This window comes from Pseudopipra pipra, chromosome 12, assembly GCF_036250125.1.
Source record: "Pseudopipra pipra isolate bDixPip1 chromosome 12, bDixPip1.hap1, whole genome shotgun sequence".
Taxonomy (NCBI): Eukaryota; Metazoa; Chordata; class Aves; order Passeriformes; family Pipridae; genus Pseudopipra; species Pseudopipra pipra.
The window spans coordinates 8,542,702-8,564,263 of record NC_087560.1 but is presented as its reverse complement, the minus strand read 5'-3'; the positions used below and the strand labels follow the sequence as shown (position 1 = coordinate 8,564,263).

The 21,562-nt window shown below is 37.7% G+C and overlaps 1 protein-coding gene across 3 annotated transcripts in view; it reads right to left on the bottom strand.

Annotated features, from left to right (window-relative positions):
- Positions 1–4,060: 4,060 nt before the first annotated feature.
- Positions 4,061–21,562, bottom strand: part of WDR72 (WD repeat domain 72) — a 108,241-nt gene continuing 90,739 nt past the window's right edge. For all 3 annotated transcript variants that reach the window (XM_064668747.1, XM_064668748.1, XM_064668749.1), the window contains 2 exons: positions 12,603–12,701; positions 4,061–6,801 (listed from right to left, as the gene is read on the bottom strand). In XM_064668747.1, coding sequence (XP_064524817.1) covers positions 6,746–6,801; positions 12,603–12,701 — 155 coding nt within the window. In that variant the 3' untranslated portion in view covers positions 4,061–6,745. The remainder of the gene's footprint in view (positions 6,802–12,602; positions 12,702–21,562) is intronic.

Sequence of the window (21,562 nt, the reverse complement as noted above, 5' to 3'; positions counted from 1 at the left end):
CAACAAATATAAGAAAGAGTGCCTGGAATGAGTCTTCACTTGTGATGTCTCCTCTGATATTTTCTCGGTATCCATTCCATTAACATTGTTCATCACCTTCTTTAAAAGCTTGAAATGTTATTGCTGCAAATCTCAAGTTTCCAAGGAGCAGTTAAACTCCAAGGTGCTTCTGCAAAAGTATCTCTGAGGAAAGCCATGTTTGAAAGTTCTCAGAGTTCTGTATCATATTACTCAGGTGATTCTGCTGCTTCATGGATAATGAAAATCTACCAATATTTTTATTATGCAATTTTGGTTGTGTATTTTACTTACAGAATGCCATGACCATCCATACAGCCCTTTATCTATCCTTACAAAACTTCTGTGAGGTAGGGCCTTGCAAGTATTTCCATTTCACAGACAAAATGTTAACATAGTTATTTTAAGTTTCCAAGAGCTTTTGAAATATATGTTCTTTATAGGCCGTGAATAATCAGCACTGATACAAATTCTGAATTTAAATGCATGTTTGGTTACAAGGCACAGAACTCTCCCATAACTAAATTGAGTGTATTACCAGTGAGACAGAGTAAAGGTGCAAAGATATTTTTTATTAAGCAGTGGCATAATTATGAAAAGCAAAAAAAAAAAAAAAAAAGTGGATTTAGGAGACCTTGAAGCAGTTTTCTGACAAATATTTGCTCACTGGAATGGAATCTAAGACCTATTTAATGGCTATGAAGTGAGAAGTAAATCCCATCAAATCTCCAAAACATATACTATAAGCAGTTAAAATATGTTTGTGCTTGGCATGCCTTAGTCTGGAAGGCATTTAAGAAGGTAAGTGCTTTTCCCATTACCAATGTCCAACGCACTGTACTCAACAATGTGTAGGAGAGACAAAGACTGTCTGTCCCAGTGCTTGGACACAACACATATCCTGCTGCTGCTCTTTTCTCATCACTGCTGAATCTGCTTTTACTGTTAAAAATTCTATCAGCCAAGAAGCCATACTTTCCCTTTGGAAGTCCTTAACCTGAAGCAGTACTTAAGGAGAAGGAATGCTGTCACTCCAGGACAAGTGTCATGACATCTGTAATGTGTTTTTGGTCATACCTCCATCAGGCATTAGGAGCCTGTTTGGTCACAGACCATCCACTGAGTCCAGCTTGGAGCTGTGATAAACCCTCCAGTGTGGAATCTGTCCTCTTCAGATCATCTGCCTGACTAATGACTGGATGATATACTGGGCCAAGGGTTTCTGCTTCATATCACATAGCAAGGGCATCACAGAAATACTGGTTCCTGCTTCTCTCCCAGCTTCTGCAGAGGGCTAGAACAGAACAGAGAATGTATAGGAATAGGAGGAACAGAGGAATGGAGAGCTGTCCAAAACTGTAGCTGTGGCAGTTGGATGACAAGGGTTTAAGTGCTACAGTCTGCCCACCTTCCCTGTTCCCTTAGCTGATTCCATACTCAGTGTAGATTAAACCTCCACCAAATGCACCCTCAGACAGGATCCTATGGAATGAGAAATGCTGTCCATCAGATATTTAATCTCCCTCTTACTTCAGCTGCTACTGGTTAAAAGCACTGAGGGAGCTAGTGTTGATCTACTTTTTCTGACAGTTTACTGAAACACTACTGTTTGCCTCCAGCATTTAAACAGTATTTTCTAGTTCAAGGCACTACCATCATTATGCTTTTTTGTGCTAGTTTTTCCCTTTGTGCACAGTCACATGTGTGGCACCTGCTTTTATCTCCGAGGGCCTGAAGATGATCCCACAAAATCTTCCTGAGGTTTCAGCTGATGCTGCAGAGACTAAGGTTGGTGAACAGCTTTGATTCTGGGTCTCAGTTCTGTGGCTTCTCTTTGAAAATCTCTCTCAACTTCTTAGCCAAAGTAAATGTCAGTGCAGACAATTCCACACTATGCCAAGGCAAAAAATATATGGACCTTCAAAATGTATTTTTCCAGGATAATTCATGACATTTTCTATAAAGCACTGTTATTAGAAGAGTTCATAGCACAGAATCCTACACTGTGTATCCCACTACCTTTCTCTGTTCTTCCTCTTTGTATCATCGACAAGGATGCCCCGAGTCAACGCTTTCCTGCCCAAGCACCTGCTGGCTGCTTCTCATTCTGCAAGGAATTACACATGGGGACTGTCTTTGTAAATCTTAACAATTCTGAACTTTCAGAAACATCCTGGGCATCTTGCAAACTAATGCAATTAAAAGAACACCAGCAATTTAATTGACAGAAAACAATACGTTAAAATGTACAAAAAAACCCCAGTGGCAACTGTATCAATACAGACAGATATGACTTATTCTCTTTTAAACACTTGTATTATGATGTTAAAAGCTTCTTCAGATGTACACATTACTGAACTGATATCCATCTTTAAAGTAGTCATGCTTTCAGTTCATTCTCAGCAATAATATTCTTAAACGTGGGTTTTCAGATAAACTCAAGAAAAAGCTGGAGTGAATTTCAAGGCTTGAGTGCTGCTGCCATCTACATGGCAGGAAGACTATAAACCAAAACAAACAACAAAAATATGGATGTTACATTTACTGGGCAGAGCTGTAAGTCTGCAGGTCAGGGTGATTATAGGAAATAAAGTTCTGAAATGGAATCTTTTATGAACCTGAGTTTCTGGTGAAAATTTATAATGATTTAGGGTACAAATTCTTCAGGTCCTTATTATCAAAAAGATTACTTATTGTTTAGATAAAATTTGAGAATAAATAAGGAAAATATTACTGGTTTATTAGTGTTGGATATTGTTAATATTTTTTCTGATGAGTTATGCTTTCAGATGCTAAACAAAAAACAAACAAACAAACAAAAACCAGAAAAAAATCTCCCTGTTGCTGTAAAACTGGAGGAAGTAATGTACTTAATGAAATGACATATACTACTTACATATACTACTTACTCTGGTGATGCTATTTTTCATAACTGTCTTATTAAGAGTATTGCAGAGAAAGAAAACCAGTTTTTATTGCTATATTCTCAAGACAGAATGTAAATTCAGTTTGCAAAATGTTGCATTTTCAAGTTAAGTCTCCTAGAATTACATGAAAGGAAAAGATAAGTGTAATTAAATTTGTACTGTGTAAGAATTTTTGTCAAATGCACGGCCCACTCTAAAAAACTCTGCAGATGTTTGCTACATTCCATAATTTTCAATACTGTTTAGCAGCTCTCACTGCTTCACCTTAAAACCTTGGTTCAACTTTGTACTTACCAACCACACCATGTCCAGGGCGCTCAGATTCATCAGAAGACACGGACTGTAGTCTGGATGTGACACACACAGTTCTCAGACATACCTGAGACCTTCCAGCAGGTGTCATTCAGGAAAAAAAACTTCCCATGGACACCAATGAGACAGTCTTGGGTTATTTTATGTTGCCTCCAGGTTCAGAATTACTTCTTCAAAAACAAGAGTGATGAATTTTCACTTTGGGGATCTATGAATTCAGATGATAACTCAAATGCTAATAATAATGCTCAGAGCTTTGCCTAGCAGCTCAGACTGAGTACCCTATGAGGAAGGAAAAAGCAGAAGACCAGGCCTTGAAATTCCTCTGCATCCTTTTGTCAGGCAAGAAGAATGGCCTCCAAAATCCAGCAGAAATATCCATCATGAGAAGCAGGACTTTGTCATCCCAGATCCCCCATCAGGAATGTGCATGTGATGCCATTCAGCACTGGCACAATGACTTTGGAACTGGGCTGGAGTTTGCTGCCCCAGTCTGCCTTCAGAGAACATGCTCTTCCAAAAGGAGTAAAATCCTGGAGAGAGAAGCAATGCTGCTGACTGAACCTGTCCCATTCTTTTCTGAATTTCCAGCACTTCAGCTCAGTCAGACTTGCAAAATCCTTTCCCTTCCTAGATTGCTGATGTTGTCTTGTAGCACTGCTGTACAGTGGTTTTGTTAAAGTGTGTCTTTATTTTGAAGGGACACAGAATCCCATACATATATTTCAAGTCCCATGCCAACTTGCCTTCAGAATATCTTTCATTGGATTGGGGAAGGGCATTGCTCAACAAAATACAACCCATAAATGGAAGCAGTTTATTACAGTGATCAAATTTAAAATATGTAAATAGCACAAGAGATTTCAAACATAATGCTTGGATCTGGAACCATAAATGAACAGTTCAAACTTTAGGGAGGAATCTAAGTCAGTGACCATTTAGCAAGTATGAATCACTTGGAAAACTCAAAATCCCTCAAATAAAAGAGATGTCAATGAGTTTTAGCTTGAGCTAATACTAAACCAGTAAGTGCCTTTTGATTTTTTTTTCTTCAGTTCAGCTTAGAAACTATTGCAGGAGGTTCATACGTGGTTTTGTATTCAGCTCTGAAATTGTCACTTTGTTGCAAGAAGATTTCTCTAAGTGAGAGTTCACTGTGAGCACATATTATAAAGTTGGTTGTTTGAAAGACATCCAGAAGACATGGGAAATATATTTGCTTTACTGGGAAATAAATGTACCTAATAAAAAAAGTTCCTGCCTTACCTTACTCATACTGCAATTGTAATTAGCACAAAGCACGCATAAGCATGTGCCAAACACCAATCACCTCCCTACAAGCCATTCCAGAGGGCTGGCTTTATTGGCAGGCTGCTGATGTGCACTGCTTTGCAGAATTAAAGACAAGCAATCAAATATTGTGTTGCACAAATGTAATTGCTATTACAGCGGTCCTGGGTGTTATGGACAATGCCAATTCCTTGAGCTATGAGACCTCTTTGAACACATCCGTTTTTAAACTATCTACTTGAGAGAGTTTTAAAAAGATTTGTTGCCTTGGCACTAGGAGCAGAGCTGGCCCAAGTGAGCAGATGCTGCTGCAGAGCAGTAATTCTTGTTGTGAAGGGGCTTTTCAGTGCCAATGGAAGATCTGCTGCCACAAACTGGATGTGACTGTTTACACGGATGTGGAGCAAAGGAGAGAGCCAGGTCCATCCTTTGTCATTTGTTCTACTGTCTGCAAAGTTCTTCAAGGGCTACTAAGTTCCTGTAGATATATTTGAAATTTTATTTTTACCTTCTGGATGTTTGCAACTCTGATTTAGCCATGAAAGTTAAGAGGAGGAGAAATGTCAGCTGAAGACATGTTCTGCTCTCAGTTGTGTTGTACAAGCATAAATACATCAATTATATTATTCCACACATCCATCACAAGAAGTGCAAGAATGAAGCCATAGCACTTGACATTCTGTTTAGTCACCATAATTCCAGTACAACCTCATATGAACAAAAGATACATTTTACAGAGGAAAATACCTTCTAAGAATAAGGAAAGTTGTTTCTGAAAAATGCCAAATGTGTGAAAACCAATGACTTTTCCATTAAAAGATGCCATTTTTCTACATGGGATTTACTGTTAAAGAAAAATAATGTTAAATATCTTTATCTTCTCTGGATTGCAGCCAATTTTAATGATAAATTCTTTAGCTGAATAAAAACTGAGATACTGATTCTCACAAGGCCCTTCCACCCGGTGTTTCTGAAGGCCTCACTGCCATACTCTGCACTTAGGGACATGGACTCCTGGGATAGGAGAAAGCAGAAGAAAGAAGGTTTTGTGTCTGTATCATGTTGAATCAAATTCAGGCCATAGTGTGGCAACAGAAACCTGGTTTTATCACTTCCACAGCTGTGACCTTTCCACACAAGGAAGGAATTCATTACCAGAGAATATTTCACACCAAAGAAATCTCCACCCTCATAGTAAAGGCAACTTACAGCTAAAGTGACAACTAGAAAGGATAACATCAGACCAGGATTTCCACCACAAGGTACAGATCCAGAAAGTCACATCCTCAAGTCCCTTTCAATCCATTAACTCTCCAACTACTGGTAACACAGAAAGTGAACTTCCTTCTCTGGATGGCCATTATTTGTCAAACAGCCTAAATCCCCCAGAACGTGAGGTGATAAATGAATCTAATCAGCTGCACATATTCTACAAACATAATGATATATTTTTTTTAAAGAAGGAAAAAAAATGTGTAGCTGCTTTTCCCAATGAGTACAAATAGATGTTCAATGAAGTGTATCATTTCAAAAAAGGACTCCAATGGGCTTCTTCAACTTCATATTGGTAGTACATTTCTACAGATGATGGTGATGGCAATACAGGAAAATTTACATCCTAGACATGACCAGATTTGTTATCTATTTCCCATTCTCTCCTGTGCACAGAACATTCTTCATATTTTAGTTATTTCTAAATATTCCATGTTTCATTCAAAATGTGCATTTTTTTCCTTTAAATACAAGCAAATTTTCTAATTATTAGAAATGCATTTGGTTTGGTGCTAAAATGCTTTTGGTAATAAAAGTCAGAAGCAAGGAGAGAGAAAAGTTTAAATTTGATGTATGTAAAACAACACTAAAATTGATGCAACTGTTTAATGGTCAATCAAAGTTGTAAGATTTGGGATCATTGCATAAATAAATGAAAAACATCTAAAAATGAAGAGCTGATATTTTTTATGTTAAAACTATCTAGATACAGCTAAATATATGTAAATCTATTAGTGAGGGAATTGTGAATTGAAGCCAATAAATCAGTCAAAAGAAGTGGATCTTATGGAAGGTATTTCTTCCGAAAATGAACTGTTAAAAGTATACCATAATAAATACAAGAAGCCATTTCATGTCCATGCCACCCACAGATGTCCTGTTTCATGGCTATCCTTGTACATCTTCTTTCAGTTAAATAGGTTTCTCTAACACACCTTACAGGAGCACACTTTAGATATCCAGGGATGTGTCTTCGTGTCATCTGGAAAAGAAATGAATTCATCTGGTTTAACAACTTTACAATTTGAAATAATAGCAAAGACTTTTTTAATAAAATGTAATCTATTTTACCACCTTTTCATAGAGTAGCAAACCCTATAATTTTTGTAATGGAATAAAAATTTTCAGCACCCTCATGCTAGTGTTAAAAAAGACCACAAATCTACCTCCAGAAGACTGATAACATTATAACAGGAAGCAATATGGAACCCAAAACAGCTCAGGAAAATGTATGGCATTCCTCAAAACTCTTCTCCTGAACAGTCTTCTGCTTCTTCCTTTCTTGATTTAAAGGAAAATGCTCCAGTGGATTGGCAGAAAGATAATTTCTTTTTTAAATTAATAGGGTGTTTATGTTTTTTTCAGTAAATATAATTGCCAAATTAGATGTATTTTCCTTCAGCAGAAATAATTCTATAATAGCTGTAAACAGAAGTAAAAAGAAGTTCTGTTCATAAGGCATTATATTTTAATCCTGTCGGGGCTTTTTACAATTCCACAGAAAAGCACTCCCAATTTTCAGATTTTACCTTCATGATTTCTTCTTATTTGCTGTATTGTAATATTTACAACTTGAATTTTAAATATTGCTTGCATTAGAAACTGCTCAAACATTTTTCATCAGTACATGAACACTGAGAAAGCAGCACACGCTATTTTTTTCCAGTCTAATGGATATCTTGTAAATTTTTCATATTATCTATATCTTTCCATCTGTGTCATAGGAACAGAGATACACATTTTCTTACTGTCTATTATGTAGTCTTCTAGTTTTACAGTTTGATTTAGTAATAAAAAAAAAAAAACTAATCCAAAAGCAAACAAAAAAAACCCCAAACCAAACCAAAACCTGTGAGTCATATTCTAGTAACCCAGAATACTGATGGGATGTGACACTACATCTACTGCAGTGAAATTATTATGAATTCAAACGTGCCTACATTGGAAATTTCACAATTTCCTTCTGGAATTATTCCCAGGCACCAACATTTGATACACTGAGTACACTGGGCTCCCAGTGGCTGTGCCCAGTGGGCTGCCCCTACATTGCATCCTCTTCCTGCTCCAGGCACCATCATCAGCAACAGCCTCCAGCACCCCATTCCCAAGGCAGTCCTCATTTACTGCCATCTGCTTTTCATAAGGATGCAAACACAGCAAAAGAAAGCCACGCTTTTCTAGGGTACTTTGTACTTGAAAACTTACAGAATATTTGCTTTTATATTCTGCCTGTGTTCTGATCAACAGCCACAGAGGTGACACAGTGCTGATTCAAATAACACTCTTCAGTGGATGGAACTTGGAGCTGGTAAGTGATTATTCGATAATTATAACTTGCCTGATAACAACACAGTCACACTTTTAGTGCTGTATTTTTAGGAACATTGTGGCTAATAAGAATCTGATGTTCTTCATACATTTTCATTTCTATTTGCTGTAGTTCTGCCTCTCACAGATTGGGTTTCAGGGAAACTCAGAGATCTTACTCATCTCTATGCCAAGGTCTATCTAGGAAAAGCAATTAAGCAAGGCTGCAAAAACTGCTCAGATTTTCCCTATTATCTGTTATGCACCCAGAATTACATTCCATCCTCAAAAGTGAAAAATTGAAGAGGGAAAAATTTAACATGTGCCATGTTTTTGGAATGAAGGGGTGGGAGAGATCACGAGCTGCAGAAGAGACCAGCTGACTCAGGCAGAGACTGCCTGGGTACTGAAGGCCAGAAGCGTATGTGGGTTTTACCATTTACCTGGTTTCTATCCAAAAGATAGAAAACACTCTATACTTTCCATCTACAGCTTCCCATTCAGTCTTCCATTAGGGAGGGTCATTTGCCAAGTGAACTAATAGCCTATTTCCTACTCTACTGCAAAAATCTCTGTTGTGGGAAAGAAAGGGGAAGGGGCATCTGTGTCTACATTGTTTCATGTGACTTCAACTCAAATCCATTTCTCTTTTTCAGAAGAGCTGCACTTGCAGAATCCTCCTTAGTGGGACTGCACCTCACATGAAAGCTAAGACACCTCAAGTTGTGTCTAGTCCTGCTACAATCCTCTTTGATTTTGACTGACAAAATTCAGAGCATTTTCAATCCCCTTAAAACCCATCTCAAGCAACTCCCTTTGGACAAGATGATCTGCCTCTGGAAGTGTAAATTTTCCACCATTGTTTGTAAACTCAAGTGAATAGCCCACACCTAGAAGTCTCTGACACATCCATGTACCCTCACTTTCAGCCTCTTTCTCAGTTTCCTTAAATGAGGAAAATTTGCCTGATAAAATAGTAAACTGCTGGGAATATTTATTTATATAAAAGAACCACTCTAAGAGATAGTGAATTCTTTATGGGGGGTTGATATGATTAAAAGACAAGTTCTACAAAAAGCTGTTGTAATTCTTATCTGATTATTATGTTCAAGGCCAGAGCAGAGACAAGTTTGAAAAGCCAAGGCTTTGCATGTCAAACAGAAGTAGTCCTCAGCATGTGGGGGAAAATGGCAGTGATAAACCTACTATTAGGCATCTAGGAGAGAAGCCCAGCATCTCCTCTGTGTGGGGGCCACAATAGACATGAGCCACTATCACAGATAATGGCAGCCTGTAGGCACATGAGGGGAGCAACTAAAATCCATTTCACTTAGACAAGAAACTGCAGTCTGATATTTACCTGTGTCCATCACACGTGAAAAGTATTTACTGTGAATTATCCAAGAGAAAAGTGCAGGCTGAGGGGTTTCATTACCTATCTGAGAGTAGTTCAGATCACACACTGAACACAAAAAATCACAGGCAAATATTAGATTGGTGTCTTGGGTAGTCAAATGGATTCCTGCTATTCATCTGAGCATATGCCTTTTCTACAATTGCTAGAGGCCCATGTCCAGAGCAGTGAGAACATGTGCAGACACACAGAAAATGTGAAAGGAAAAAGAGTAAGCTTTATCTGACTTTAGAAAATAAAGATCACATTGAAAATAAAGCTCAGTCTAATGTCAAGGGTAGAGACTGCACCTTTCACCACTGAAAACCACAACGCACAGGCAGAAGTGTGATGGCTGCTCTACAGCCTTCCTGATTCTGGTTGAAGTTGTAATAAAGAACCCTTTCCAGGAATAGTTGGAATTCCTTGCAGGTATACTATCATATTTTCACCTTTTCCTCATCAAAAGAGATAATAAAATAAATATATTTCTTAACACCCCTTTTGCACCTGCGACAACATCTTGTAAGTGAAGTACAAGAGACTCTGAAAAAGACATATATGGCTTTATTAATAGAAACTTACAAATTAAGTTTTTAAGTTTGCCCAGACTTTGAATATGTGTAAGAGAGATTCTAAAGTCACAGGTTTCACCAACCTAAATGCTGACCTCTCAGGCATTCTCAGGTTCCATGATTCAAAGTCAAAGCAACTGAGAAAATCATAGCCAACTGAATGTCATATTATTGTTTCAATGTTTGCTACTAAAAGTAAATGTTAAGCTTTAAGTAAATGTATTGTGTTACCAAATCTTTCCTTTCAAACAAGCACTTCTGTCAGAAGTGTCTTAATTTCTTATCACAGAATTTCATCCGCACAAGGAGCAATAAATAATTCATGTTCCTGGCTCTTTGTTGTGTGTCCCTGAACTGCACAGAGCTGGAAGGCTGACAGCTGTGTCAGGACAAGCACCAAAGATCTGACATGACAAGTGACTAACAAGTTTCTTTCAGTCTATAGTGAAAGAAGACAATGGCATAAAGTGCAAAAACGAAATCCTGAAACAAAATGAAACTGTTTCTTTCTCTTTACCTAAGTGTTTGCTATGAGCTTATTTCCGACCCATAACCTCTGGTCATTTTATAGTACTGCCCAACCCCCTTTACTCCTCACATTCGCCTGGCCATTTACGCCTGTCCACGGATCAATATGAGCAATTCTTGGAGAAATACGATGTCTCCATGACAACCAAGCCACAAATTCTCAGTGGAAAGCAGTGAGACCAGTAGTGAAATCTCCTGAGGTTTTCAGACCTATAAGACAAGATGTCTTAAAATGCAGGAATGGACAGAAACAAAAGCCAGAGTAATTCATTGTTTATTACTAGTTTAATGATGTCAGATGGACTGATTGGAACTCAGTTTTTAAGTTTAGATGCTTTATCAACATGTATTTTTGCCAGTCAATATTCACCTCCTGACAGGCTTTTATTCTTTCCATTACTTCATATAGATATGCAGAATTGGATATACAAGTTCCCATCCAAATGGGTACACTTGGCCAGACAGAACCAATTTGAGATCAAAATTAATGTTATCTTTAAAGTACATTAATTCTCCCCTGAACACTTTCGTGCCACCTGTCCTTAACACTTTCTCACTTCAGAACTGATCAAATCTTGGACAATCTGCATTTTGGCCCATAATTATTGTTGAAGGGACTACAGACAGTTTCTGAATGAGGTGCTATACACCATAGACTGTTGGAGTCAAACTTCTGCTCCTTCCTGAGCAGATTATCTATTTCTTTCCAAATCTCATGCTGCTTTCTGCTGGACAACACTGAGTCCAAGTCTATGTGGCTTTAAAATGAATAGAGATTTACAATTCATTGGTTTCAATTATTGTAACATATACTGGTGTTCATTTCTGTGGAAGAGATGAAAAGGGAATGTAGTTCAAATCAGGTATATGACAGCAGTTGAACTCCCAAGGAATCTTGGAAGAGTGGAGTGTGCTGAAATATAATCCCCCAGACATGGGTCCTATCTGGGTTCTGAGACGACTTAGGGGACCTGACATGGATTTCAGACTGCACCCTTTGACTGAAAATTAAATCTCAGCAGTGTTCCTTGGGGAAGGATCAGGGGACTGTTGGCAGCTGCCCCCTGTCAGCACAGGCTGCAAGATTTGGAAATCTCTTAACTAAGCTGACAGGCCGCAGAGACGATGAATCAAAAATATGATACACGGATCAGCACACAGAGATGCAGGAGGGTACAGAGAAACCAGATAAAGCAGGGAAGGAAAATACCAAGCGAAGAAAGATGTTTAACTCTTTCACTAATGAGGACTGTGTACAGGTTATGGGTATGGTATATGTGGGACAAGCTCACAGTTTGCTTAGATGATCTTAGTATTTAGTCACACAGAATGTTTTTAATCAGCTGTGACTCGATACAATTTATATTTAATTGTTTCCTTTTGGGATTCATTTAATAAATTTCGTAGATGTTCCATAACGAGAAAGATAATGAAACTACATGAAGATAAATCTTTCGGTCACCAAAAAGGATGCACTTTATGGATGTTCCTGTATTTAGCTGAATCAATGTTAAGAGTCATTAAAATGAAATAATGATTGTGAGCTGATTTAAAGGAAAGAATCAAGCTATTTAATGCCACCAATTTGCTTTCCTCCAGAGATACAGTGTTTGACTGTCCACTGCTACATTCAGCTGCAGTATATACAGTACTTCTAATTTTTCATCATCTCATGCTACCTTCAAAGGGTCAGACACTGTACATATATTAAGTAAGCAGTGTAGTCCAAAAGTAATTATAATGAACTAGTAGTGTCAGCTTTCTTTTTGGTCATAAAGCCTTTATCCTTTCTAAGACCTGAATTCCTGATGAAAGAGGAAAGGATAACAGCTCCACACTGTGACCCCTGGAGGTGACCATTAATTTGACATTGCAGCTGCTAAAAAGGAAACAGCGTTACAATGTGCTTTTTTTACAGACCCAAAAGCTGTGTCAGATTTATCACTTGATACTTGGTGACTGTCTTTAAATGCCTCTCACCTGGACTCTCAGACTCTTCCAAGACACATCTGTCAGGCGTATCCTCCACATCTTGGAAGTTTGCCAAGTTGGAGCTCTTGCCATGCTTCAGCACACTGACTGGAACAAGAAAGAATAAAAACACAGGGAAGGAGAAATGTAATGTATGCAGAAACCAACACTTCCTGATTTTCTGCAGAGCTTTCAATGCTGAAGACATAATTTGTAAACACAAATAATAGATTGAAAAAAACTCCCAGAAACTCAACCTACTTATATGCAACCATAGGGCAGCTGAAAAATCTATAGACAAGAATTCATGCAGGGTGAAGTTTGAAGCATCAGCTTAAATGAGATTCCTTTGAAGTAGAAAACCAGCTTTTTTTTTTCTTATAGAATCCAAAAATAATAAACTAATTTAGAAGTCATAAAAAAATGCCTGTCTGTTTCACCAAAGAAGCCAGTAAACAACAGAAAAGATCAATTAGGTGGTTTTGTAATTACTGGAGTCATTCACCAGGGAGAGCAATGGTGTTTGCTTTAAGATGAAAATATGTTGAATGCAACAAGCTGGAATGTGTAAGGAAATTAGTGATAATTCCAAAGTGCAGTAAAACCCAGATTGAGTTGTGGTTTAGAGATTACCAAATTTAATCATATGTTCCTCTTAATTGCTAAAGCCATTTTCTTTTCAGAGCAGAAAAATATTTTCAGGGAAACAATTATTTGTCTATATAGGACTTTTTAATTCCCTTGGCCTTTGAACAAATCCCACATAGTTTTCCTCAGGAGTAGAGAGGTATTTCCCTTGTCAGTGTCCATTTACCCCTCTTCTGGTTCATATCTCTGTATGGAGCCACAAAAACAGCTTAAAGATGAAGTACAATTAATAAACAATATATTATAAAGACTAGATCCCAATTTTTCTATCCCATTAGAACACTTAAATGATCTTATTTTCTAGGACAATAGCAGTGACTAGAAAACACTCCTTCTATTCTAATAACTAGAAAACTAAGCAAGGTTCCAAACTTCCATGTGGAAGCTTGGATATCAATGTGGGACACCAACGGCTGTGTGCAACACCAGTGTACTTTTGTCCTCTTTTCAAAACAAGAAATTTTGATGATTTTTTTTAACCAAATGAATATTCGCTGAAGGATCACGTAATTTAAACACCTATTTAAATTTTCCAAAATTATGAGTGAATCAACAAGGCCTCAGAGGTAGGCACGAGGGGCTCAAAAGACACATATTCCACTTCTGTGTGCTGAGCTTTCCATGGGTTTGCAACTATTGATCCCAGGTCACCAAAAGGTTCCATCATTCTGGACTCCTGCATCTACACAGAGTCTGTTTGAAGCAATCAAGGCTTCAATACAATTGTGTAATTAGATCCTTGAACATGTAATATTAAAACATAATAAATAATGAAGTTTATTATAGTGACACCATGCATTTCATCTGGAAAAACAAAAAGCCAGTAAATTTTGCTTAAAAGGTCTGCCATGGATAGCAAATAATCAGCACATAAAACTGTGCCCAGGTAAAGCAGGAAATGTTGACATGATAATCTGCATAACGTGAGTTGACACTGAACAACAATTACATTCAATAACAAACAACAAATGTTCTTGTGCACACATGGAAACACTACGATATGTACAGGAAGAAATGTCTTCAAAGATATCTGTGCTTCTCTCTGTTTTTTACAACACTGAAATACTTTTCAAATACATTAACTGAAGACCAAGACTGCCACTTCAAAAATGAAAAATTGGAATATACAAGTATATATATTTTATTTTTAAATATTTTGCGTCACATTTATTTGAACATGTTTTTTCTAAAACACTTCTTTCCACAGTGGAGTCAGCTCCACTGTGCTGAGTGACAGACTGAGTCATTACAGCTGCATGAATTTAAAAGTCAGAACTACTCTGAAGTAGAGCAAGAGGAACATTTCCAACAGAGTATCCTGTGATAAAAGAGAGAAATCAAAAAGTACAGCTATGTCTCTGCAGAAAAAGCAAAAAATCACAAGAGCTGTCTGTTTTGCTCACAGAGTAGTGACCAAAAATTCAGAATCATCCTTTCAAAACTAATTGTGTATTTTCACCCAATAAAGAACTCACAGTGAACCAAGGAGGGGAGACACACAGCACCAGCATCAGTCCCAGGCAGGATCTGGCAGGGACTCCCCTCGGAAGTCTGTGCTGCAATTGCTCTTGAATGGGACAAGGACAAACCTGTTGAAGTGCTCTCCCCTGTCCCAGACCATGTCAGCATAAGTCATACAATTTAAACTAACTTGGTGGATATTACAACAAAGCAGCTCTGAGCAGTGTTTTTAGGGAAGGTATCAGATTCAGCTGAGAAGCAACTCAGAGCACAACAAATAAAACACAACTAGAAGCAGGTCCATACACAGCTGAGAGACATCAGGAGGAAGGTGGGAAGTGAACAAGAAAGAAACCAAGGCAGGACAGAAGCCAAGACAGTCCAGCAAGATCCTTGGACAAAGCAGGAGGATTTCCAGTTGATATATCTGAGTAGAGATTGGAGAGATTTGGGGCAATCTGGGAGAGGATGAAGTCATTAAAAGCCAAGAAAGAAAAAAATGAGACAGATCACAGGCAGAGCTGATACAGCTGGAAAATGCCAAAAAGCATGAAACACTCACAGTAACAGTTGGAGTCAAAGGATCATTAGGAACAGTTGAAGGGAGTGGAAAGCACAAATGGAAAGGGTTTTTATGGGGACAGAGAGGAAGACTCTAGACAACTTGTGTAAAAACTGTCAAGAGAACTTGTGCAAAAGCTGTCAGAGAAGGCACTTCAGCAGGTGCAAGTGAAGGGAGGGAAGTACATGTTTCATAAAACCAGGAGCCAGGCCAGGACAGACTAGGATCAGATCACTGGTGTAAGCAAGGGATCTATCTTAGCCCTGCCACTTAGAAATGCACATACCTCTCTAGGCAAAACTCAGGCAAATAAACTTCACAAGACCCTGGTTTATGAAGTTACATAATGAGTGTGTGCAGTGAGCAAGAAAGGGACCAAGGCAGAGACCTTCAGATCTTTTTTTTTTTTTAAACATCACGTTACATGCTCAATTTGAAAAGGAAGCTTGCTTAAAAATATCATAAAAGAACAAAGGGAATTGAAAAGTTAAAAATAAGGAAAGTACAGTCTGGCCTAAATAAAGAGTGAAAGTAATAAATGGCATTATGTAATCAAGACAAAATACAAAAAAAGAATCTCAACACTAACACCTACTTTACTGCCTATCCCCTTAGGGGAATAGGATTTCATGTATAAATACCAATAGGAGAAATATTGTTCTGAATTGCTTATACTAAGGATGCTGATGGAATTTAAGTTATTTAAACATAAACAGTGTGATCTTTATTCAGAAGATACTCTGTCCTACTTTGGGTTTAAATGGACCTTAAAATTACTTTTGCTTCCCTTTGGAGGCTAATGTCTGTAGCCAAAGTGACATAAATGGAGTATAAATGAGCCCCAAATCTACAAATCAGAGAAAAAGTCAAGAAACAACCACTTCTGATATTATAACTGCAATAACATATTTTTCTATTCAGCACAATGTCATTTCAGTTATTAGACAGTAGAGATTACTTTTGTTAGCATGGAAGTAAGGTAAAAGGACATATTTCATTGAGGCAAATGACCTTGAACTTAGCATATAAAGATGACATAAATCTTCATTGTACAGGATCAATCTAGAAAATTGTGGTATTTTTTTCTGATGCATCTTATTAAGGTCTTAGGACTTGTTTACTGAACTCGATACCCATTCTCTTACATTATTGAAACAGAAAAAGTCATTAAAATAGGTATGGGATTTAGAGTAATAAATGAATGTCATAAGAACACAGTGTTTAATGAAATATTTATGCATCAAGTTTCAAGATATTTCAAACAGTTTCATAAAATAAAAACAAATTATTTCTAGAAAGATACCACAGACTGAATGGTGATCAGCCTTTAAAGAACAGTCTTTGTGTGAACAAACTGTTGAATGACCTGTTCTTTGTGAATACAGACTAATCACTAAATACAGCAACACCTCATCACCGTCGTTTATTGCTACACTTCGGGTTGAAACTCTGACAAGCCTCCTTCCACTCTGGAAATATAACACACTAAAGTCTAAATAACCTGCCCTGCATACTAATTTTCAGAGGGCAGACACACTGGAGAAAGAAGTTTGCATAACACAAGTGAATAAACAAGTTAGCATTTTCTGACAAGAGGCCTGTCTTATTCATAAGGTGGATTAGTGACTTAAAGACAGTCTGCATAGAAAACAAGAACATATTTGTCATTGAAAACTAAAGTAGATAAGGTAAAAAATATTTTTCATTCAAAAATATTAGGCAAGATAAGTTATAGGTGATAAATGTATATAAGGTCCAATATGGAACACAAAGGAACCTGAATCTACATAAAAGATGCATGAAAACAAAGCTGTAAAGGGAAACAAAATGCTAGTATTTTTTATTTTTGTAAGTGGGTAAAACAATTGTGCTGCAATGTCAATGTTGAGCTGTATGGTCTCTATAGGCACTCACCATATTATACCTAAGAAGCTTGATGGAACAATAAATGCCCAGAGTACTGTTTTAAAAGCACATTTCATAGATATCATAAAAATACAATGAAAAGCATAAGAACAGCAGTATTTACTGAGACTAAAAACCATCAGCATAAGAGTCCAACAACCATAAGATTATACTTCACCAGAAATTTCTCCTAAAGTCCAATTTGAAACTCAGGTTATTCCAAACAATATTTTCCCCCTCCTGTAATAACTCATAGTAGATTTCTGTTCCACAAACTTCTCCAGTTTTCCTTTAAACATGTGGAATTTTTGCAGCCTTAACATCCTACACCCTAACTCACTGTAACCTGGCAAGCTCCACAGTTTTACCACCCAGGAAGGCATCCCCTTCTGTTTGTCTGCCCAGTCCCTCTTGGCTTAATGTGCCATTTATTTTTGTTTGAGAAAAGGCACAGATACAAGCCCTGCACACTCTCCCCACGACCCTTGTGACTGAAGTCCTTTGTTTCATCTCTTTTCCATGCTGAGGGTCACTATCTTACTTAGCTTTACCCATATATTTGGGTGATATTATCTCACTAATATAAGAAGTGCAGAATGCATTCTGGAGTGGCAAGACGAATATTGGCAGCACTTCCCCAAAACCACAGAGACACAGAAAACACTGTGACACTGAGGTGACACCGGTCAGAGCACCCGTCCTGCCACTGCGGTGGGTGACACTGATCCAGCAGGTGCCAGCAGGAAGGCACCAGGCTGGCTGGGGATGTGCCCCTGATGGCACCACTGCTGAGCACAGTGGGAATCCCTCCCAGGTTTTACAGGCAACACTCCCTGGAATGAGCTTGGTACCAGAGCCTGGTACAGTGCTTGTCTTTGTTGCCACACCACAAGTGCTGTGGACTCCTGCTCAGCTTGCAATTCAGATATTTTCCTGAGAAACTGTTACCTTGCTCTTTCTTCCCCATCCTACCTCTTTGCAGAAGATTAATCCTACCTCAGTCTAGATCCTTGTTTTCATCCTTATTGAATTGAACCCTATTTTTTTACAGACCATTTCTCAGGCCATATAAACCAGTAATTCATCTCACTGACAGAAGACATCAGCTGCTGGTCATTTCATAATTTTTACTGTAGTTAAAAAAAACCCTGCACTGATGTATGTAGTTGTCATTTAATTGAGAATGGCTGATTGTTATCTTCTGATGATTAAATATCACACAGGCCCAGTTTTCATTACATTTTAATTTCAAAAAGAAAGATTAAGAAATTAACTTGGAGAAACACATTATTATTCTGAAGTAAATGCTGCAGCATATAGAAGTTGGAACTGTCCTTGAAATAAGCCACTCAAATTGGAAGATACTGTATTTTAAATGCACTACAGTGAATACAGAAGCAGGACTTAATATCACACTGCAGAGCTCAGTTTGCAGAACTACCAACCCATGTGCCTGGGGAAGCCCAAGCTGGCTCTTGCCCTCTGGAGTCACGTGCAAACAGAGCTCCTTCCACTCACTGGGTGAATTTCTACTAAAGAAGAGTTTGCTTCCTGTATGTGTGAAAGGTTTTAATATATCAAAAAAAACCCAAACCAACAAACCACCAACCCTGAAAGTCCATTTTCCTCTCTCCTTATATCTATGAGGGCAGCATTCCTCCAGACAGAAAAACTGAAATTTTCAGTGATTCTTTTCCCAACATACCTTGAAGTTTTATTCACCCAGAGGGACTCCCCTGCTTCTCTCAACTAAAATATAATGGCACATAACAAATTATGCTCTCAAAGGACATCCCATTTTTGTTTCATTAGTGCAATGAAACATTCACTCAATTTTAAAGCAGTTGTCTTGATCGTAGTTGTGATTTATATCAGATTCTGTCCATGTATTCTGTGTAGTATATATTATAAAACACCTAACTAGTTAAATTTGTCTCAGTGGGTTCTCCGGCAAGAAATAAAATACTTTCCCATAAAATCCCATACAGCATTTACTGCACAGCTCTGAAGCATAAGCTTCTGTAGAATTTAGGAGGATTTAAAAAAGGAAAACGTAACCCCAAACTGTCTTAATTCTTCTATTGTTATACATTATTTCCTCTCTGGCTAGAAAGCCTAATTTTCTCTTTTCCAGTTCCCTAAATGTAGGGTATTGTGTCTTTTAATCAAACATGATGTAAGACTGAATTACTTGATCAACATTATTTATCTCTCCCTCATTTTTTTTTCAACCAGTAACTGAGACATAATAGGAAAAAAAAAAGGTTACAGAATTAGTAAAAGTAAAGAAGGCCAATTTTCAAATCTATTAGTTACTAGATAATTAGTATCTTTTTTTAATTAAAGTATATAACATCTCGTCATCTGTCCAATTTTCTAAAAATATCACAGAATCACAGGATATGCTGAGTTGAAAGGGACTCACAAGGATCATCGAGTCCAACTCCTGGCTCTGCACAGGACCATCCCCAAGAGTCACACCGTGTGCCTGAGAGTGTTGTCCAAATGTTTCTTGAGCTCTGTCAGCTTTGGTGCTGTGACCACTGCCCTGGGGAGCCTGTTCAGTGCCCAGCCACCCTCTGGGTGAAGAACCATTTTCTAAAAAAAAATATAGCAAAACTCCCCCCTGCTTCTGTCCACTGAACCAGTGGTGTGGCAGAGCACACTGCAGATGGGATTGCCTATCAGCGTATCAATAACACCTACAAAACCAACAAACAAAGAAAGGAACACTTCCTGGTTTTATAATCACATTATTGACAGTAATGACATTATTATTTTCATGATAGTAGATTGATTTGATATTCAAGTGTAAAACCATTAATCAGGAAATTTTCAGAGAATTCTGGTTCAGTCCCTTTCTACAGAGAAATTCTTGCTGTAGATTGTCTCAGTTTGCTTTTTAAACCAAAATGAAACAAAAGAGTGCAGGACAGTTATGGCACTGACACATCCCTGTGCATAATGTGTTATAGTTGCACACTCTCCCCATCTCTCGATCAAAGCTGTCCAAATAGCTTAATCCATGGGGAAAAAAATATATACAGAACCTCTACATTAACCTCTTCTGGCCAGATTATTGTTATTCTTTTGCATTATGGCCTTGAAGATGTATTACTGATAGGGAGGTAAAGCCAACTGCAGCACAGCATGACTCTGCTGAATGGCTGCTGTAGGAAAGTGGAAGTACTTATTTCCAAGATATTTCTGTGATGCTCCCTACTGTTAAAATGTTATCTGACTTTAAAAGATTTTCAGTTCAATTGTAAGCAATAAGTAAACTCAAGCAGTACAATACTGTATACTGGAGAGTTTCACTAGCTGGTCAAACAGGCATTATTCCAAGAAACTAATGTTGTATAGGACTGCTTCCTGGTGGCTGAGACCTCTGATTGGCAAAAGACTGGACTTTTCAGTCAGCAAGCTAGTTACCCATGGATGTGGCTCAAGGCTGACACACAGATTGACTGGTTCACACTAATTTACTTCACACAGATTCCATTTATCTCCTAGAAGATCCCCTGGCAGCAGCTTATAATGGCATATCCTAGGATGCCTGCCTGCATGAGTTTTTAAAGCGGCAGAGCTTGATGAATCTAAGTCCAGAAAACAGTTCACAGATTGAGGACTAGGTGCAATCAAAAAACATCAAGTAGCACAGCTGGGACTTGCTAGCTTGCTTGACTGGTTTGAGCAGCTGAGCATTAACTACGCTTGCTTTCCTGCTGGCAGCCCTGTGTCACTAGGACAAATCGGAGCACCACCCGACAGAGGAGGAGAAAAAAGGAGAGAAAAAAGAGAAAGAAATAGAAAAAGAAAGAGAAGAAAGAAAAGAAAAGAAAAGAAAAGAAAAGAAAAGAAAAGAAAAGAAAAGAAAAGAAAAGAAAAGAAAAGAAAAGAAAAGAAAAGAAAAGAAAAGAAAAGAAAAGAAAAGAAAAGAAAAGAAAAGAAAAGAAAAGAAAAGAAAAGAAAAAAGAAAAAGAGAAAAGAAAAGAAAAGAAAACAAAAAGAGAAAAGAGAAAAGAAAAGAAAAAGAGAAAAGAAAGGAGAAAAGCAGAGGCTGAGGAGCGCAGATTACTGCATTGCATGAGTACTGTTAACAGATGCAGGAATAACTGCATTAGAACATTTAATCTCTATGAAACTCAAGGATTATTAAAGAAAATAATGTACTGGTTAGCAAGTTTTGAGGATAGGAATATGGAAAATTTTCTTTTGGTCATGGTAACCATTCCTAGGAAAATGACTTGAATAAACCTATAGTCATTGTCATTTCTCTCCTGTAGAAAATAAAATTATATTCAATCTAGTAATTAATGTACAATGAAAAACAGATATCAATACAGCTGATTATTCATTATAACAATGTGAGCTATATGTCAATGCATTGCTT